General features: G+C 30.1%; 2 protein-coding genes across 2 annotated transcripts in view; one reads left to right on the top strand and one right to left on the bottom strand.

Moving 5' to 3' along the window:
• LOC123290873 (headcase protein-like) overlaps positions 1-18,730 on the top strand; it is a 415,650-nt gene that overhangs the window by 57,130 nt on the left and 339,790 nt on the right. The gene's annotated exons all lie outside the window — the stretch shown is intronic.
• LOC123290874 lies at positions 11,217-16,042 on the bottom strand. The gene is made up of 7 exons (XM_044871227.1): positions 15,926-16,042; positions 15,412-15,718; positions 14,173-14,341; positions 12,922-13,035; positions 12,129-12,722; positions 11,829-11,921; positions 11,217-11,505 (listed from the first exon to the last, which is right to left on the bottom strand). The coding sequence occupies exons 1-7, from the start codon at positions 16,007-16,009 to the stop codon at positions 11,358-11,360; spliced, it is 1,509 nt and encodes a 502-aa protein (XP_044727162.1). The 5' UTR covers positions 16,010-16,042; the 3' UTR covers positions 11,217-11,357.

Below are 18,730 nucleotides of genomic sequence, written 5' to 3'. Positions count from 1 at the left end.
TCGACTTGATTGAGAACATTTTATAGCTAAGTTTCCAAAAATCGGTTTACAAGGAATAAATCGCATTTGTCGGAGGTTTTTTAAATTTTGTAAATTTCACTTGTATGCTTCAAATGCCGAAACTTTAGAAAAAAAACTTTTCTTTTGCAAATTATGACCCTAAAAATGGTTTGTATAAACAATGATATTAAAACCTTTGATTTATTAAAATTTTTACCATTAGATTTTCAACCTGTTTTCTATCTTTGATAAATAAGCTACTAATAAATGTTCACGGATATTTTTGTTGTATATTTTAGAGTTTGAAATTGCATTTGGTTGGAAAATAAAATGTGCAACAGAGTACCTACGTACCACACCTCTTCTTCATGAAATTATTATTACACCACATATTGTAGATATTGGTTTTACGTCAAAGAGAAAGCTTTACTTACTGATTACGTGACTGTATAAAATTTGGATTCTTTTAAATTAAATGTACAATGTATTGTTTTTTTGTGGTTATTATAACCCCGGGTGAACACTTGTTTTTAAAGTATGGCACGAGTTTTTATATAATTTTTTGCATGATCAATTATTAAATTTAAAATTATTCATCCTGAATTATGCACACACATGTGAAATAGTTTTGATTGGAGGTATATAATACTGTGTCCAAATAATAGGGTAACATTTGAATTTAAACTGCGCGCGTTTGTTGTGCATTATGAATTCCTTCCGCCCGGCCAAACAATCAACAAGGAATATTATTTGAGCGTTATGCGTCATTTGCGTAACGCTATCCGCCATAAAAGTCCGGAATTGTGGAAAGACAATTCATGGTTTTTACACCACGATAATGCACCATCCCATACTGCACTCATAATTCGTGATCATTTCGTCAAAAACTCAACCCATATCGTTCCGCAACCACCGTATTCACCTGATCTGGCGGCGTGTGACTTTTGGCTGTTCAGCAAGCTTAAAAGACCGCTCCGGGGACACTGTTTTGATACGATAGAGGAGATTCAAGCCGCAGCGAAGACGGACCCGTTGACATAAGTGCATTGCATCGGGAGGGGATGAAATTGATTTGGAAGAATAAATAATTTTCAAAAAAATTCAATGTCACCTTATTTTTTGGGCACAGTATAAGAACGAAAATAAGAATGATTTTAAATGAAATGATCACCTTTAAGGAATTTTGGACTCAATTTCAAAAGTTTTCCAAACTTACTCGCTTCCATTTTACAATTAACTTATTCTCTTTTCATCATAAAACACTTGCGAAGTGATAAATTAAAACGATCTGCAAATATGACCGGAGTTTCTATTTCCATTGACTTCATAATAACTTTTGTCCCATATATGGGACAACATATTTTACAACCGTTGAGTTCAATTTACAGATGAACTCGATTATTTGAAAGTTTAAAAATGAAGTTTACCTAATAGTTTTTCAAAATTTCCCGTACATTGGGACATTCAGTATCATAGTTTGTGATTTTTCGTCATTTGGGAAAAAGGTTATCAAGTGATATAAAAATGAACTAAGTGTCTGGTTACCATCAGGTTAAATGGCTACATATCTCTCTAAGACGGTTCGACAGGCTCTCCATGTATTTACAGGTGAGTGTTCTGAGTTCTATCAACACATTTAATTCTATTAAATTGGGTGTAGAATTTACGAACTTGTAAGTACCAATTTTTTGACAAACAGTCATGAAATAACTTTTAGTATTTTGTTTTTTACAAATACAGAGTGAGACTTCAAACAAAACGTTAAGAGCTAGCCAAGGTTTTATTCGCTTCAGGAAAAAGTTAAATGTTTAGATTATTTTATACTTTATCTGTTAAAATCATCGATCTTAGTAAACAATTACTTATATATTAATAAAATATTAATTATTCAAATGATTTTACTAATATTAATTAATTACAGAGAAGTTTAAATATTATTCATATTATAAAGTTTAAAAAAAACAATAATGATTAACTTATAGTTAACATGCAAGTATAACGCAAAAGAAAATTTAAATATTTTATATTTTACTAGCTGGAAACTACCCGCTTTGCTGGGCAACATCCCCACTTGCACCCCTCCCTAAACATTTCCTTGCGTTGGATAACAGTTTTGTAATGTACACGTCATGCTCTTTTATTTGATACCCCACTTAGGTATATTTGTAAATATTCGATATTTCCTTCCCACTTTCTCGCTACACCTTTCTACCCTCCGAAGGTTAAAAAAATTTCTAAATGTAATTTAAAACATTCTGACCAAGTTTTGAACTATTAAAAGCCACAATTGAAAAATATGAATTTTTTATTCATGAACACCCCCGCAACCCCCCTTGTGGGTGGAATTTCGTAAAATCCGTTCTTAGCTGACCTCTACTTGGCAAAAGGAATATTCCTGCCAAATTTCAAGTCTCTAGGTCTTATAGTTCCAGAGATATCGTGATGAGTGACTATCTATATCTATAGAAAGTCTCCTATATATTTATAGATATCAAAAGTTTTCGTATAAATCAAACTATTTGAAAAATTTATTTCTTTTTGCATACAATTACTTTGTTATAAATGCGGTTAACTTGGTTAACTTGTTTTATTTATCCTACTTTTTAAAATTGTATTTAAAAATTTTTAGGCTTAGTTTACATTCGTCGAAGTAGAACGGAAATTTTTCTTTAAATTTTTTGATAGAGATATTCAATAATTTATGAGTTTTTGCCATCTTAGTCATCTTAAATTTCAAATCAAATACTTCAGATAGAGTTAAATTGAACCGTGGATTTGAAAATATGTATAAAGAAATTAAACAAAATTAAATAAATATATAATTACGGTGCAGCTATATTTAAGGCGCAGCAAACTCGGAGAACAGCTTTTTTGAATCATTTCGAAAATTTGTCAAGAGGTAAATTATTTCGATAAAGCAATTTTATCGATATCTTTGGCCTTAAACTAAAGTAGGATATTCTTGTTATTTGATATATAAAATTTTTAGTACGGACGAAATTTTTTAATGCCTTAAGAAAATAGAAAATATATTTCGCAAACTAAACTGCTAAAACGTCCAGGATTTCACATGATCTTTCTGTGGAAAGCAATGAAATTATTTCATTTTCAAACCGTACATTTCAGAGCTAGTTGAAATCAAGTATGTGAATTTTTTTTTGGCAATGTGACTCACATACGCACAATAAGCTATGCTATCATGTGACGCAAAATAATCTCTCAAATTTGAACAATAATGGTTAGTATAAAATTAGAATATGGCCTACTATTAGTTATTTTCTATGTTTAATTTATTAAAGACTTTAATTACTTGTTTTATCAAAGATTAATTCGTATGCCAAATCGTATCATAGACAATTTGAAGTACCACGAACGAATGATTCCCCTTATGTATCACTATCGTCGCCAATTCTACATATATCTTGGTCTTAAGTATTAGTTTAAACATAATTTGTTTATTGTGTGATAATAGGCAATAATTATTATGCACCCTTATGTGCCTTATATTTATACTCCATTTACAAAAAGCCATCAAAATAAAAACGAAATCTATAAATAATTTTTTTTTTTAAATTAGGGATATGTGACTGTGAGATCATGCAATCAAAATGAGCTTCATAAAAAACAATAGATTATATTTATTGTTTTATTTGCATTTGTATGCGGCTTAAGCGATCCATAGGCGGTTAATTTTTTTGTCTGTATTTGATGAAAGCCTAAGAAAATCTGTTAAGATTATTATTTTAATAGCATCACAATAAAGAAATGAATCAAATAATAATGGGCAAAAATAAGTCTCGTAGGGCTTAGATCACTTTCACAAAAAATCATATTAACAAGTGAAAACAAACAATTGTTGAAATACTCTGAATAGTAAGTGTCGAATATCAGTGTCTTGCATTATTTTTTTATAAATTAGAATGGTTAATGTTTCCGAATACCACTATTTGAAGCTGCCTGCAGTTTTTAAACTCCCTATCTTTTAAACTTTTGGAGAAAATCGTCACAAGAGTTTTGTTCTAATTTACGCCCTCGCAGGTAAACAGTGACTTTTAATGTTTCAAACAAAACTTGTTTATGTTTTTATATTTTTATATTTAAACTTTTGTATCTCTCTCGGTTTACAAATGGGTCCTACGGATCCAAGAACTAATTGACCTATGTTGCTCATTTACGAACGTAGCCTCACTTTTATGTCCTGCACGCTATAAAACTTTCAGCTTGATATCTCGTTTCGTTTTGGACTTATCGTGTTCACAGGTGGACAGTCAAACGAACGAACAACAAGAAATGTACTAATTGGATGATTTTATGAACACCTATATCAAAATTTTGTTCGTATCAGCTATATTATTAAGCGTCACAAACTTGACTAAGGATTAGTATATCTTGATGTATACAGGGTATAAAAAAAGAAAACAATAAAGTGGAAAGGTATTAACAAGATTCTTGCTTGACTGAGAATATATTCTTGACCCTGATCATTAGAATAGTCTTGATTTTGGTCTTGCAAGTCTTGCAACACTAGGACCGCAAGAATAAAACTAATTTTGTTAATCACTAAGAACAAATGCTTATTGACGCTTTTGGATTATTCTGCATACTCTCTAATGTACTAGAAGGTCTATTGTTTGTCTACGTGAGCAAATCGTATCTTAAATTATTGTCATATGCAGCAGGTCACGTCAAAATAGTTTGCGAATGTTTACAATAAGTAGACTAAAATTTTATCTTTTTCAAAAATATGAAATGGAATCAAAATATTGTTCATTTATTACTTGCTTTAGTTATTTATTACTGTTGCTTGTTGGGTTTAAAAAAGAAATTCTACAGCCATCATCCAACCGTGGATATGGTAGTATTATTATTAGTTTTCTAAGTGGCGGATGACCTTGACTGTGCTATTAATTTAAAACACATGAGAATTGTTTTTTTAATTTTATTTATTAAATGTTCTTCTATCTTTATTTACCTATAGCATCTTGTATCTTTCTTGTACTCTCTCAAACATATATTATTTTTATCTTTAAGGATGCCATTACTGATAGCATATGAATGTTAAATGATTTAAATACTGCTTGTTAAATGTATGAAGGTGGGGTATAATGATGTGAGACGACGGCGGGGTGCCGTCGTAGTTAAATTTAAACTTATCAGAAGACAAGGATAAGTATTGAACTGTGGGTCTGTTAGAGAAGGAGAGACAATGTTGTTAGTTAATAATAATAAATAACTAACCATACTCAATTGTTTCTTTATGCATTTTAATGAATTAGATGAGTTTGTGTGTATGGACTTACTTGGTCCGTGTCCGTTTTTAAATGCCATGCAGAGATAATTTTGTAATAGTAGATAATATTTAAAGAGGGTGACTCGCCAGTAATAGAAAAAAATAAATTAATAGGTAATGATCAGAATTTTAAGTATATTATAGTTACCAAACATATTATATAAAACCCAAATTTGGATACCTTACCCGATCAATTAAAAGAGTAATTGTTAATTAAAAATACACTAAATATCATAGCCATCTTCACAACAAGTTATGTTATTTAGTGTATTTTTATTTAATTAATTACTCTCTTAATTGATTGGTAAGGTACCTAAATTTTTCTTCACAAGTAAAATAAAATTTATGAAATTAAATTTACATTCCTTCCTCTTTTCGGAAAGAATGATTATTGCCAGCAAAAATTAAAAAATTAGATGTAATTTGATTTTATGTGTATACACCGACATGCATTTTTATACCATGTATATGAAATACATGTTTTGATACTATGAACAAAATTTTGGTATAGGTGTTCATAAAATTACCTAATCCATATCCGGTTATCTGTCTGTCCGTCTGTCATCGCGATTACTCAAAGACGTAAAAAGTGAGGTCGAGTTCGTAAATAAGCAACATGGATTTTGTTCCGTAGGACCCATCTTGTAAACCATGGTATAAATGTTTAAATGTAAAAAATGTTCCTTATAAAAAAAATAAGCAACTTTTTGTCGATACATTTTTTCGTAAACATCACTGTTTACGCGTGAGAGCACAAATTATGCGCAAATTGTATAGTTTGTAGGTATTATATGGGAATATCAGTTATATATGTGTGACATGAATGTATGTGTAATGTGACAGAGTAATCAACACTGTCTATACATGGTATTTGAATAATTAACTCAATTGTTTGTTTTCAGTTGTTTTATTTCAAAATCAATTTCACTATTTTCAGAGCACCTAGAAAGCGTTAAATTCGTTACAATTTGATTTGGGTAAAATTTAATTTATGCAAATGCTTGAAAAATACAAAATTTATAGCATCTAAAATAAAAGCATGGATCTTGTTAGTTTTTTATTAAAGATATAAATTTCAAGGTTTAAAAAATTTAAATTCCAAAGAGGTCTTTGAAAAACGAAGCCAATGAACGCTTTAATATTATGCATAAAATAGAGAATTGCATTGACGATATAATCTTGGCAAGACTATAAATTTTAATTTTTATTTGCAAATAATTTTTTTCACGTTGCAATTATTTAAATTACTTGCGAAACTATAATCAAAGTTACAAAAGTTTTTGTTATCAAATTAAATAGAGGAAAAATTCAGTGCTTCTTGAATATAATAAAATGTGCTTAGAAAACATTATTCGGTAAAATTCATACATAAAACGTGATCAACTCCGCGGTAAATTAAACATTTATGAATACAATCATTTGTTTCCAACGACTTGGTTGTTCAAAAATTGATCATAAATAAAAATTATGTCAGAATTGTGTATAGACTTTTACGGGAAGATTGTGGCAAATTTAATCGTCATGAGAAAACAGCTTGCAACATTGTGCAAAAGTTTGAGGAAACTGTAAGCATGACAGATAGGGTAGACAACGTAGCGTGCGTACAACCGAAAATATTGATGCTATAAGTGGTAGGGTAGCAGAAGATTCGGAATTATCAGTTCGCCGTCGTTCGCAAATTTTCGGCCTTTCATACGAAAATCTAGAAGTGGATATTTGACGTCATTTTTCATTTGGAATGGAATTAGTCTAGTCAACAAGTTCAAATTGGTGAAATATAGGAATTATAAGCAATAGGGGACAGGGTTCAATTTTTTATCATTTCAGATGAAGAATTCTCACTTCGCGATTGAAGTTGGTTTTTAATAATCTTTACTACTATGCAAGATATGAACGTTTAAAATTCATAATTAAACAAAGAGGAAGATACCCACAAGTGACGTCATACGTGGATATCGCTATCGAGATTACATATAAAACTTTGTTTTGCTTAAAGGAGATGGGCAACCTTTGAATGCTTATAACTTCTTCGTTTTTTAATCAATTTTAGTTTCACTTTCAAATTATGTCGTGATATCAAGGCTAGTTTTACATTTTTATAGCCAATAGTAATATGGCCAATTCGACATCAGGATAATCCACTCTTAAGGATGAAAAACAAAGGTATTTCGTATTTTGACTAGTATTTCTATATTTCACCAACTTGAACTTGTCTATTAGACTAAATGTTCGATTAATAAAAATTTCGGCTTTAAAAAATTACTTTAATCACAATGTAGTATATACGTACAATTTTTTTATATATTTTTCAGATATATAAATGCTGGTACCCTAGGTACAATGTTTTCAGACTAGCCAAAGCAAGAACTGAGCAGGTGTATTTTCATACAGACCGTAACGTTAAGAATTTATCCATTAATAAATCATTTTTATAAAACTACAATTAATAAAACGTCCAAACCAATACGTACCTATATATTTATGTATGCTTATGTTTATGTTTATGTGTAATGTAAAACTCTCCGCCGTCTCAATGTCTGGAAGCGAACTTATGAAAGTCTATGATTAAATTACATGGACTGTTTGTATGAGCATGGAGAGAGTGGTGGAGAGTATGTATTTATAACAACTAACTAACCGGTTACTTTACTTAGCTTTATTCTATTTATTATTTTTTATTAAATTATTGTAATTTTATTTCATTTTACAAGCAATAATAATAGAGTGAGGTCTCTAATACGGGATGAGTATGCATGAACTAGTGACTGAATTTCATTTCTGGGGAATAAAAAAAAAGACAAAATGGCATAAGAAAACATGTGCTTATAGTTATTTATTTTTTCTCACCTAGTTTCTTTATAAACAAAATGTCGTCCTGTATTCTCATAACCGATCGTTGAGTTCTCTAAACGTCTCGAGGAACAATTCCAAAGCAAAACCCGTCTATTAACTCATAGCCACAAATTTTGGAGCATTTCTGAAATACGATTTTTTTCCTAGATATCGCTCTTGAGAAAAAATTATCTTTGACATACTAATCAATTTTTATATTGATACATCTTTATTAGAGTATAAATTGGCAAATAGCATCTACATGACGACAAAAACAAAATTTTCGTTCTGTAGTAGCGTATACTTAGTGGACAACCAGATGGCTCAATTAGTTAAAGTATGTTTTAACAGCTATCATCTGCGGTTGTGTAGAAAAAATATTTAAAATTGTTCCAGTATTAGTATACAGACAGGGTGATCCATTGTAATCTTTTATGACTAATACACGTTGTAGACTTTGATAGGAGGCATCATGATCTGAATCTAAAAGATAAGAGATAGAATAACAATTTAAATAAGGAAGTTTTTTAGACAAGAGTTGTCAAGGACAATAAAGATCATTGTCTGTGTGAATAACATTTATTCGCAGATAAATCTAAAAGGTCATTTGAGTATCAGGGTCAAATAACCTTGAAACTACAACTGCTCATCAAAGTCAGGGACACAGGTGAAGGTCCACTATTGCCCTTGACAAAAAAAGATTTTCGAAAAGATGTTTTAAATAAAAAATGTCAGTCTTGTTTTATGAGGAACAACTTTCTAATTTAAAGTGTTATGTGTAATTGTCTATTAAAGCAACCCATAGAACTAGGTCCATTCTGATGTCAGAACATGATGTCCACCATAAAACCTTTGTTTGGGTTGTTTTTTGATTGGCTAACTAGAAATTGAGTTATTAGCTATACTAGATTAAAATGGTCCACCCTAAACACAAAGAGAGTTGTTTTTGGCATTGGAATTTACAGGCAGGTTGACAAATAAAGAGACTCGGGGTTGGTTCACGCAGTTTACATTTATTTGTTTCGATTCAAGAAACAATTTGACCGGATTGATTTCACTCACTCACCAATTTTTTTACATCCTCTATACCTGATAGATGCCTTGCACTTTGCAATAACATATGAATATATTATTGTTGTTTAAAGTTCTACTAAATGCGATAAATATGTCACTTGTAAAATAGTTCAAAGCCTGTATGAAATGTTTTGTAAGTACTTATAATCAGATTATCTGTAATTTATTAAATTTTATATATTATTTCTCTAGCCTGTTATTTTTTGGGTACGCGATATCTTCCTCATTCCAAGATTTACCCCTCATAACGAAGCTTGACGTGCTTGCTAATAGCGCAAAATAAACTCTCCGTCTAAAAATGTACCGTTTAAAAAAACAGGCTATATAAATGATATTAAAATTTAACTATGTTGATTATGTAATTTGTATGTCATATCTGTAATAAAATTGCTTTTGAAATAAAAAGAAAGTAAATTCCTATTGATATTTTGTATCACTTATACATTACTTCTCTAGCCTGTTTGAGCCACGGGTACCGCCCTGTGGAATTCTACACGGGTCGAGCTTGTTTTCCTTAGTATTATGTAGCAGCGTCATAATCTAAAATTTGTTTGTTTAATCGTCTGGAAAATCATCTGCTTAGATCACGATGCTCGATTAAAGTGTTCAGTTTCTACAAAATATTTCTGTAGTAAATGTTGAAATAACGATTTATAACTATTCAAAATAAAAATAAGCAAACAATGAAAAAAATGTTACTACTTGATTATCTTTCGAAAATTAAAACGTCATCATCAGAAATTATCCAATATTCGTAAATTGTAGTTGGTACCGAAGATCATTCTGTACATACATTTTGTATTTAGACCTCACATTAGATTTTTCCTTATTAAAATTATTATTGGCCAAATGCTAAGCGTTTTGAGAGGGAAATAGTTATGTTACTGAATATTTTGATCATTAATACTTTGAAGAGATTGTTAAAATGAAGAAGTCTAAAACCGTATTTTCACTCAAGATTTTATCAGTGTTTCTCACTCTTTTAATTTTTTTTCATTATCTGGTTCTTTGTAAATTTTATTAAAAATCAATGAATACAAGAAGCAGCAAGAATAGTTTCGAATAATTTTCTATATTTTAGTGTAAAATTTTATACAAAATTTTCTTTATAATGGCCTTGGTGTAGGAAAAAACAAAAAAATCGGAGCGGCAAGAAAATCGTGAATGACATTTTCCAGTATAAAATCAACATTCGGTACGTTATCAGATTTTTTTGATTGAGTAGTCGACATCGGATGTTGAAACTAAAATTATTTTCAATCAGCTAAAAACACGATGTACGTAGTTCTATCACTCGCGTTGAAGTGACTGACTCTCCTCTGAATTTCATGGTAAAATATCATTTATTTAGATTATTTCTATTTAATTTTTTTAATTATAATACTTGCAGAATACACCCTTAATTAAAAAGTTGTATCTATTCACTGGCTCTTTGGTTGTTTGAGATGCCACCGTTGGTTGGTTGCTCAGACATACTTTGTTGTAAATGATGTTTTTACAAAAAAAATAAAATTAGTTTAAGGAAAAAGAGAAAAGTAAAAATAATTATTTATTATTTAACTTTTTTTTTTTTAATATTCTGTTTATGTTAAAATTAACTGAGGATGAAATCACATAGCAATTTCGATTTAAATTTCCTTCCACAAAACTTATTATAATTTAAATTACATTTATACCACATAGAAGGATGAGAAAAAATATTCGCACCGTGTGTGAGTTTTATTGGTGGCATTTCCATGGTAACGATACACTACTTTAATTATAGAATTGTATGGATGCATATATAATTGTATGGATTGCATTTATGACTTACATTGAAATTTTAATATTATTGTCTCACAAATTTAAATATATAATTATGATAATTTACATTTAAAAAATAATATTTGTGCCATTTGATTTCTTATTTTCACAATTTTTAATGCATTAAGTTTAATTAATTAGTGTTTTTCAATAATTTTAATTTGACATTCACTATAACATTTACATGTAAAGAATTGCAAATTAGTCGACAGCCTCCTTTTACGCCAAAATTTTTCACTGGGAGCGCTGCCATCGATTTTATTGTCCCTACCATGACTACGCATACAACGATTGGTAGAAAATGATTTCACTGTTTATTCTGTATTACTTACATTAATGCTTGGCGACTTATTTAATACTAATTATAAAAGCTCATCATATATGAGCAATTTTTACAGGATAGCGAGAGACCTCGAAAATCTTTATTGACGTCGAATATTTTTATTGATGAGGATTCAGTTGGGAAGTATAGTATGAGATTGTCAGACACCATGGTAATCCAGTTTCTAGAAATTTAAAGTTAAATTTTATCAATATTGCCTAATTACGTATTTTTGTTCTACGAATGGCGAATCAATTTGTTTTCGTTAAGGATGATGAAAAGAATATATATTTTCAATTTTGATGTTATAACTTGACGATGTAAGACGAAAAGTAAGAAAAAAATTTTTGATATCTGGCTAAACTTAATATACTATGTATATTTCATATATACTAATAATAATACTAATTTTGCTTTACATATAACTTATTTAAGATCCGCTGCTGCGCTTAACTGAACAGATTGTTCCATAATGATTTAATTTTTGAAATAAGCAAAGATACGTACTTCTTTTCCTGCGGCTCTTTTTGATGCTCCGTAGTAGTTTCCGCAACAACATCTTCTATTATCGACCAATCACGTAGCTTTTGTTCCAGCGACCTTGAAAATATATTATTAATTTTTAAAGAAATGTTTCAGAAATTGTAATTTTATCATGCGTAAATGGTAGCTGAGAATAGAATTACGGAATTAAGCTCAAAGTTTGTTTTACCAGACTTTGAATAAATAAAAAGATATTAAGAAAAGATCTGTTTTAATAAAACCCAACGAAATTTAATTTTTAAAATTAATAGAGATATTACGTACTTCATATTTCCCGGCTCTTCTTGAGCCTCCGTGGAAGTCTCAGTAAAGGAATCTTCAAGATCTCCACCAAAATAATTAGTATTATTTAGTTCTTCTGTAGTCTTTGCAGGAGCCTCCGTAATGGATTCTCCAAGGTCTCCACCATTATATTCATACTCCTCCATTTCTTCTGGAGCTTCCGTAGACGTATCAGTAAAGGAATCTGCATAATTCTCCGACTCCTCTCGAATCTTCGTAGAAGTCTTAGCCAAAGGACGTACTCGATGAAAATATTTATTTTTCTCTGATTCCTTTTGCAGCTCTGCAAGGAAGTTTTCAACCGGAATTTCATTTGTTGTTGACCAATCAGTCACTGGCTCTTCTTGAGTCTCCGTAGAAGTCTGAGCAAATGAATCTCCTCTTACTCTAAGATAATATTTATTTTTTTCTGATTCATTTTGCATCTCTGGAGAGAAGTTTTCATGGTTTCCACCAGTTGTTGACCAATCAGTCACTAGCTCTTCTTGAGTCTCCGTAGTAATCTCCGAAGCGAAGTCTTCGTAGTCTTGAACATCTTTCCTCCAATCGACAGTCTGTGGCATCGGCAGTAGGTTCCTTATAAAATATATTATTAATTTTTAAATAATAATAATCAATACATTTATAACTACACGTACGACTTAGACAATATACAGGGAACAGAGTTGTTCATTAAATTACCAAGGAAATAGAAGAGACTATGTAAAAAATAATCTTGTAATTCGCAACTCGAGTTCCATAACGGTTTTATTTCAAAATTATTATAAATAAATACCTATTATTATTCTCCTGCTGTTCTTCGATGTCGGCAAACGGATCGTATTCGTAGCCTTTATAGTCTCCATCTATTTCCACCCAATCATGAAAATCTGAATTCTGCGACAGTTGGCTGGACAAATAATATTAATTGTTAAACGATTAAATAATACACATAAAAAAGCAAAGTCTTGAAAATATTTATCAGATTATATCTCAAAAATTGTTTGAACGCTCTCAGTTTATTAAGAAAATCTAATGCATACACGGCATTAAAGCTTCTTTTTATACATAATATAGGTATGTCAACCGATCAAGTTATGAAGCGGACAAAAGATTTCACGATAAAAAAGCCATAAAAATTATTCTTGCTTGTCGAGAGCACATACCAGTTATCTGACTACTGGTTGTTCAAAAATTAACAAAAACCAAAAACGGCATCAGTTAAAAACTAATACTGAACCCTAGTTGAACATGGTCAAATGTAAAAGTTTTGAACAGGTTTGTTTCTTAAAAATTTTCTGTAGAATAACAAAAAACGAAATCTCTTTCTTAAACAGTTTTTTTTTTGTTGCTAATTTCTAAACATCCTGTAGTCAGATCACCGATTCTTAAATTTGTCATTTATTCGATAAATAGTGATTGTGGGATGGGTAAAATTTTGTTGGTGATTTTCGTTATTTGTTTATTACTGGACGCCTTGTAATATAATCAAAGTTTGGTATATGGCAACATTTCTTTTTCGACAAGCTGGCATAAATGACTTTCGGACCTAAAATTTAAAAATAATTGCTTGATTATCCTCGGAGTAACACTTCGGGTAATGCAGTTTATAAAATAACCGCAATTTATTCCTTAGAGTTTCATAATGAGTCTTATAACGACTTAATTTTTAAACATAATAAAGATATCACTTATCTTTTCAAAGTATTATCATTTTTAATACTTTGACATCAATGAAGAAAATTCAAAAAGGGTTCGAAACTACAACCTATGCCTTGCAAAACCAGTCCTCTATCATCTTCAATTCTATCGTACAGTGATGGCATGTATTCTTATTTTTAATGTTATTAACTTTTAAAGAGAAAGAATTATATAAGGTACTTTTACTTCGGAAAAGCACCGTACTTTTTGATGTGAAAATCATAATTTCTTAACTTAGATATGTACAATGTTTTAAAAATTAAATTTTGGTCAATAGTGGTAAAATAAAATTTTTAACCATAAACAAAATTGTAGAAAATTAAGTTAAAATTAATGGAATACCTACTCAGTACGTTCTTTGAGCGGAATTTCGCAGACAAAAGGATTTGTACACCAACACGGAAAATCATTTAAACCACCTAATCGATAAAAGGTTCCACAATCTTCCATGTTAGCCCAATTATTTGGCTCACCTGGTGCCCACTTATCATATCCAGAATTTTTTAGTGATTGACCTAAATAATAAATAAAATGAATTAATATTGGTATTTTGTTATATATTTTATTTTATATTATTCTAAATTGTAGAAGTAAAAAACTCGCTTTGCTTGTAAGGGGGTTCTCTCACTTGATCTCCCTGGCGACCTTCGGTCTTGGCTCTGCGTCACGGAAGAAATTATTCGATGAGTTGAAAACTAAAGTCATAATTTAGTACTCCGTATGGTTGAACTACTGCGGTTACAAAGTCCTTATGTTGTGCAAGAATTTTGAGTAAAGAGTTTGGACCGATAATATAACGAATTTCCAAAAACTCCAGGAGACCGTTTGGGGATAACGTTTACTCTGGGCACCAGGTAACTCTTAGACCAATTTTGACACGATTTTCGCGTTCAGTGACCCCAAAAACCGTTTCTTACTCCCCGAACATGATATAAAATCAACCCCGAGTTACAAGTTTGGAATCATTTTTAACCCCCGAACTAAAAAAAATTCATGTTATAAGTTTGACCGCTATGTGTGTGTGCGTGTCTTTGGCATCTTAGCGCCAAAACGGATTAACCGATTTTAATGTTTTTGGTATCGTTTGAAAGGTAATTTAACAGAGAGTGTTTTTAGAATAAATTCGTGTTTAGGCTTCCGTAGCCGAAAAAAGAAACAAAAAAATGGGCGACAATCTTCAAAATACTTTAAGGGGATAGAAAATTTAATAGGGTTTTTTAAATTTTGTAAATTTCACTTGTCATCGATATTAACCGAATTGTGAATTTAGAATATTTACGGTCAATTTAAAATGCAGTTATCAAATGCATATTTATTCATTAAAATTGCATATTTCAGACCTTTTATATTGATAGTGCTGATCGGTTAATCTCATATAATAGTTCTGCGCATGTTCTCGTTCTGAATATAACAACTGCGCACAGATAAGCCCCACATTATCATTTTGGAGGGATATCGATGGTTAAATTTTACGAATAAAACTGATTTGCAGTGTCTAGAAATTTCTTAGAATTTTTATACATTAATCAGTCAAGTAAGCTTTAAATGGGGCTATATAATATATTTTATAGATAATTGATCATACCATCAATTGTAATCCACTCCCCTTCATCGTCTTCCTGTTGCGGATTCTTCCTTTTCTTCAATCCGATGTGAATATAACCATCTACACAAGAAACAAAACTCGATGAATTCGAGTTCATCAAAAGCATTAATATAGATGCCTCGTCCTCTGAATTTATTATAACTAGATGACCCCCATCTTTTTCACAAGTTTCTTGTGCTGCTTCCCAGGTTTGCCCGTTATTATAATATTTATAGTAACTTGTTTCAAATAAGAAATAATCAGATGGAATTGTTTGGCTTTGAGATGTACGCAACTGATTGAATGACTGTAACAGAAAAAAAAAATGAATTATCAAGTATAAAAACAAAAGTATGACAAAGTGTTTCGTTACGTCTTATAAATCCACCCTTGCGATAAAGGGCAAACACTTTCAAAAACACTTGAATAGTGTGTTATAACACGTTTCATAAAATCCTTTTGGTCAAAAATCTTTTACTCTGAAATCGTTAAAAGTTTCGGTTAATTTACTTACATCTGTATCAATTATCCTTGCAAAACCGATGTCAATGCATCCACAAACTATTGTTAAAATTCCAAAAGCTTTAATCCACTGCATTGTTGCAATGATTCAAATTTGAAATTCTAAGTGAAATAATGCTTGTCCTATACAATTTTCTCTTTTATATGGCTTGATCATACGTTTATGGGAAATTTTATTATTTTAAAATATTTTATTCTCTAGTATTTAAACTTTGAACTTTTTTGTTGTAAATTCCCAATCGAAAATGGAATTTTGGAATTATAACTTCAATTAATTATATTCCATCTGTAAAAATCGTTTCAAAAAAATTTAAATTTCAAAAATTATATCGAAATAGTGTCCCAAAAGTCAGCTATGCATTTTCAAATTGAATAACTTTGCACAGTCAGTTAATTTGCTTTAATAATTTTAGAATCTTAAAGCGTATAGGATTTCCAAATTTTTTTTTAAAACCTATATTAGTTTCAACATGTTTTTATCGGATCTGCAAGACAGAGTTTTTTTATTTTAATGGTGGTTATGTTGTGATATTATTTATAATCGCCTTTCACTCAAACAGCTGAATGGATTTATTAATATTGTTAAATTGGTGTTGGAAAGCCGGGCCGATTGAGGTTCTAGAATATGTAACAACCAAAATTTCAAAACATTGACTTCATATTTAAAAATACTTAGTCTGTTTATACTTTTCGAAAAATTTAACACCTCAATAAACAAATTTTTTTCGTTGTTTCGATGATACGAGGTAATGGAATATATTCATACATACAAGAAAATAATTACCCCTTCCTTTGGGGCCAAGTAAAAACAAATTTTAATTAATATTGTGCCTTAAATACCTACCAAGCTTACGCTTTAAAAATATGAAATCAAAATATCAAATTTAGTTCATTTTAATTGCTATTCCATTCTAAAATGTAACTTTTGAAACACTTGATCAAAAATACTATTAATTTCACTGAATTTTTTTCAAAACGTTTTGGGGGAAATTTTATTATTTAAAAAAATTGTTTATTAAAAGAATTAAAAAAAAAAACTTTTTGGAATTTTGTTTTTGGGGATAAAACTAAACTTATATTAGTCAATATACGAGAATTTTGTGATAATTTATTGATCCTGGATCAAATTCGGAATTGCTAAAATTTAAAACGTTATTGAAAAATGTATAAAAAAATTTTTCAAAGCCAAAGTCCAAACATAGCCATTAAACATGGAATTTCCAGTATTTCAAGGTCAAAAAACTTGCAAGCCTGACTTATTGATTAATGAAGTTTTTCTTTTTTTTAACCTACAACCTAAAAAACAGGGGTGTTATAAGTTTGACCGCTATGCCTGTGTGTCTGCCTGTGGCATCGTAGCGCCTAAACGGTTGGATCGATTTTGATTTTTTTTGGTTTCGTTTGCAAGGTAATTTAATGGAGACTTGTCTTACTTATGTTTCAAGTCCGAGTTTGGGGTTCCGTACCCCAAAAATTTGTTGGTAATTTTTTAAATTTTGTAAATTTCACTTAAATTTAAAGTTATTCATTTACATGCCAACAGAAATTTAACGTGTTAATAACTTTTGAAAATTATTTGCGCGTTAACATATAAACAGCAACGGACAGGTAATATCTGAATGTAAATTGGAGATAGAAAAGAAACTTTTTACCAACAAAATAATAATTCTATTATTTGTTTTGTAACTCAGACATAGAATAATAGAATGAACACAGAAAATTTTACTAATTAAAACAAAAATAGAGTTTTTTTTTTTTTATACAATTAGGTGTTGAATTTCATATCTATGTTTGTTTTACACGACTTAGGTGAAGGAAAACGGAGGGTATTGTTGTATAATATTATATTATCATGGTAATAATATTATTGTATTTATTTTTGTTTGTCTGTTTGTTTTTCTTTATACCATCGCCATGTTCGAAGTCTATATGAAGCTAGCACCCTCACAAGCGAATTTTCTTTTAACTTTTTTTTTAATGCAATTTATCTACACTTTTGGCCCCTCATTATTTTCTATTGAAAGATGCTAAATAATCAGGTGGTTAAATTGGAACTACTGAAAAATCGACCCACTCCTGTATAATTGTAAAAGTTTAATCGTAAGTTTAAGATTAATGGTACAACTTGAAGAGCCTCGCGAATTTATAATTGAAAATTGCAACTCGCCAACTAGCGATAATAGTTAGTACTAATTAAAATCGGAAGAAACCCCGAATTCAGTAATTACAATTCTGACTACCAAATAGCAATACTCGTATACTCAAATCAGGTAAATCCCGCCAGCTGACGATAAAAATTTGTACTACTAAACAGGAAGTGGACCGCTTTTCAGTAGTTCCATTTTAGACCCTTTGATTACTTGCCATTTATCAATAACCATTCTTTGTTTACTTAATTGATTTACTTTGTTAATTATACAAAGCAAAAAAAGACTTCGAAATTTTTATTTATTTCAGAACCGGTAAGTTCTAAATTATATTTCATAAAAATAAATTTTTATATAAGACACGTTTATCACACACTTTGCCCTTAACAAAAATTATCAGACAATTTATATTTGGGAGTGCTATAACTTCCTACATCTTTATTTAGAAAGTTCATACGTATGGATGTTGCGTGGCGTGGCGATGTTACACCTATGATGATATAACAAACAATACGTATATGTACCTACGTCTCTAGAATTAGCAACAGCAGTGAGGAAAACCATTCTCAATTTTCTCTTCATTTTTAATTTAATTTTTTTTTTTTTTTTTTGGTATATGTCTTTAAAAAAAAATAGAATTAGTTCGTTGA

The sequence above is a fragment of the Chrysoperla carnea genome, chromosome 1 (genome assembly GCF_905475395.1).
Source record: "Chrysoperla carnea chromosome 1, inChrCarn1.1, whole genome shotgun sequence".
Classification (NCBI taxonomy): domain Eukaryota; kingdom Metazoa; phylum Arthropoda; class Insecta; order Neuroptera; family Chrysopidae; genus Chrysoperla; species Chrysoperla carnea.
The sequence above is the reverse complement of the archived record's forward strand: the minus strand, read 5'-3'. Positions and strand labels throughout refer to the sequence as shown.

Coding starts and splice junctions, on each gene's coding strand:
- LOC123290874 (XM_044871227.1), bottom strand. CDS start 16,009: ATGCAGTGGATTAAAGCTTTTGGAATTTTAACAATAGTTTGTGGATGC. Junction 13,036..14,172: donor CCGCTCAAAGAACGTACTGA/GTAGGTATTCCA, acceptor TTATTTGTCCAG/CCAACTGTCGCAGAATTCAG. Junction 12,723..12,921: donor CAGCAGGAGAATAATAATAG/GTATTTATTTAT, acceptor ATATTTTATAAG/GAACCTACTGCCGATGCCAC.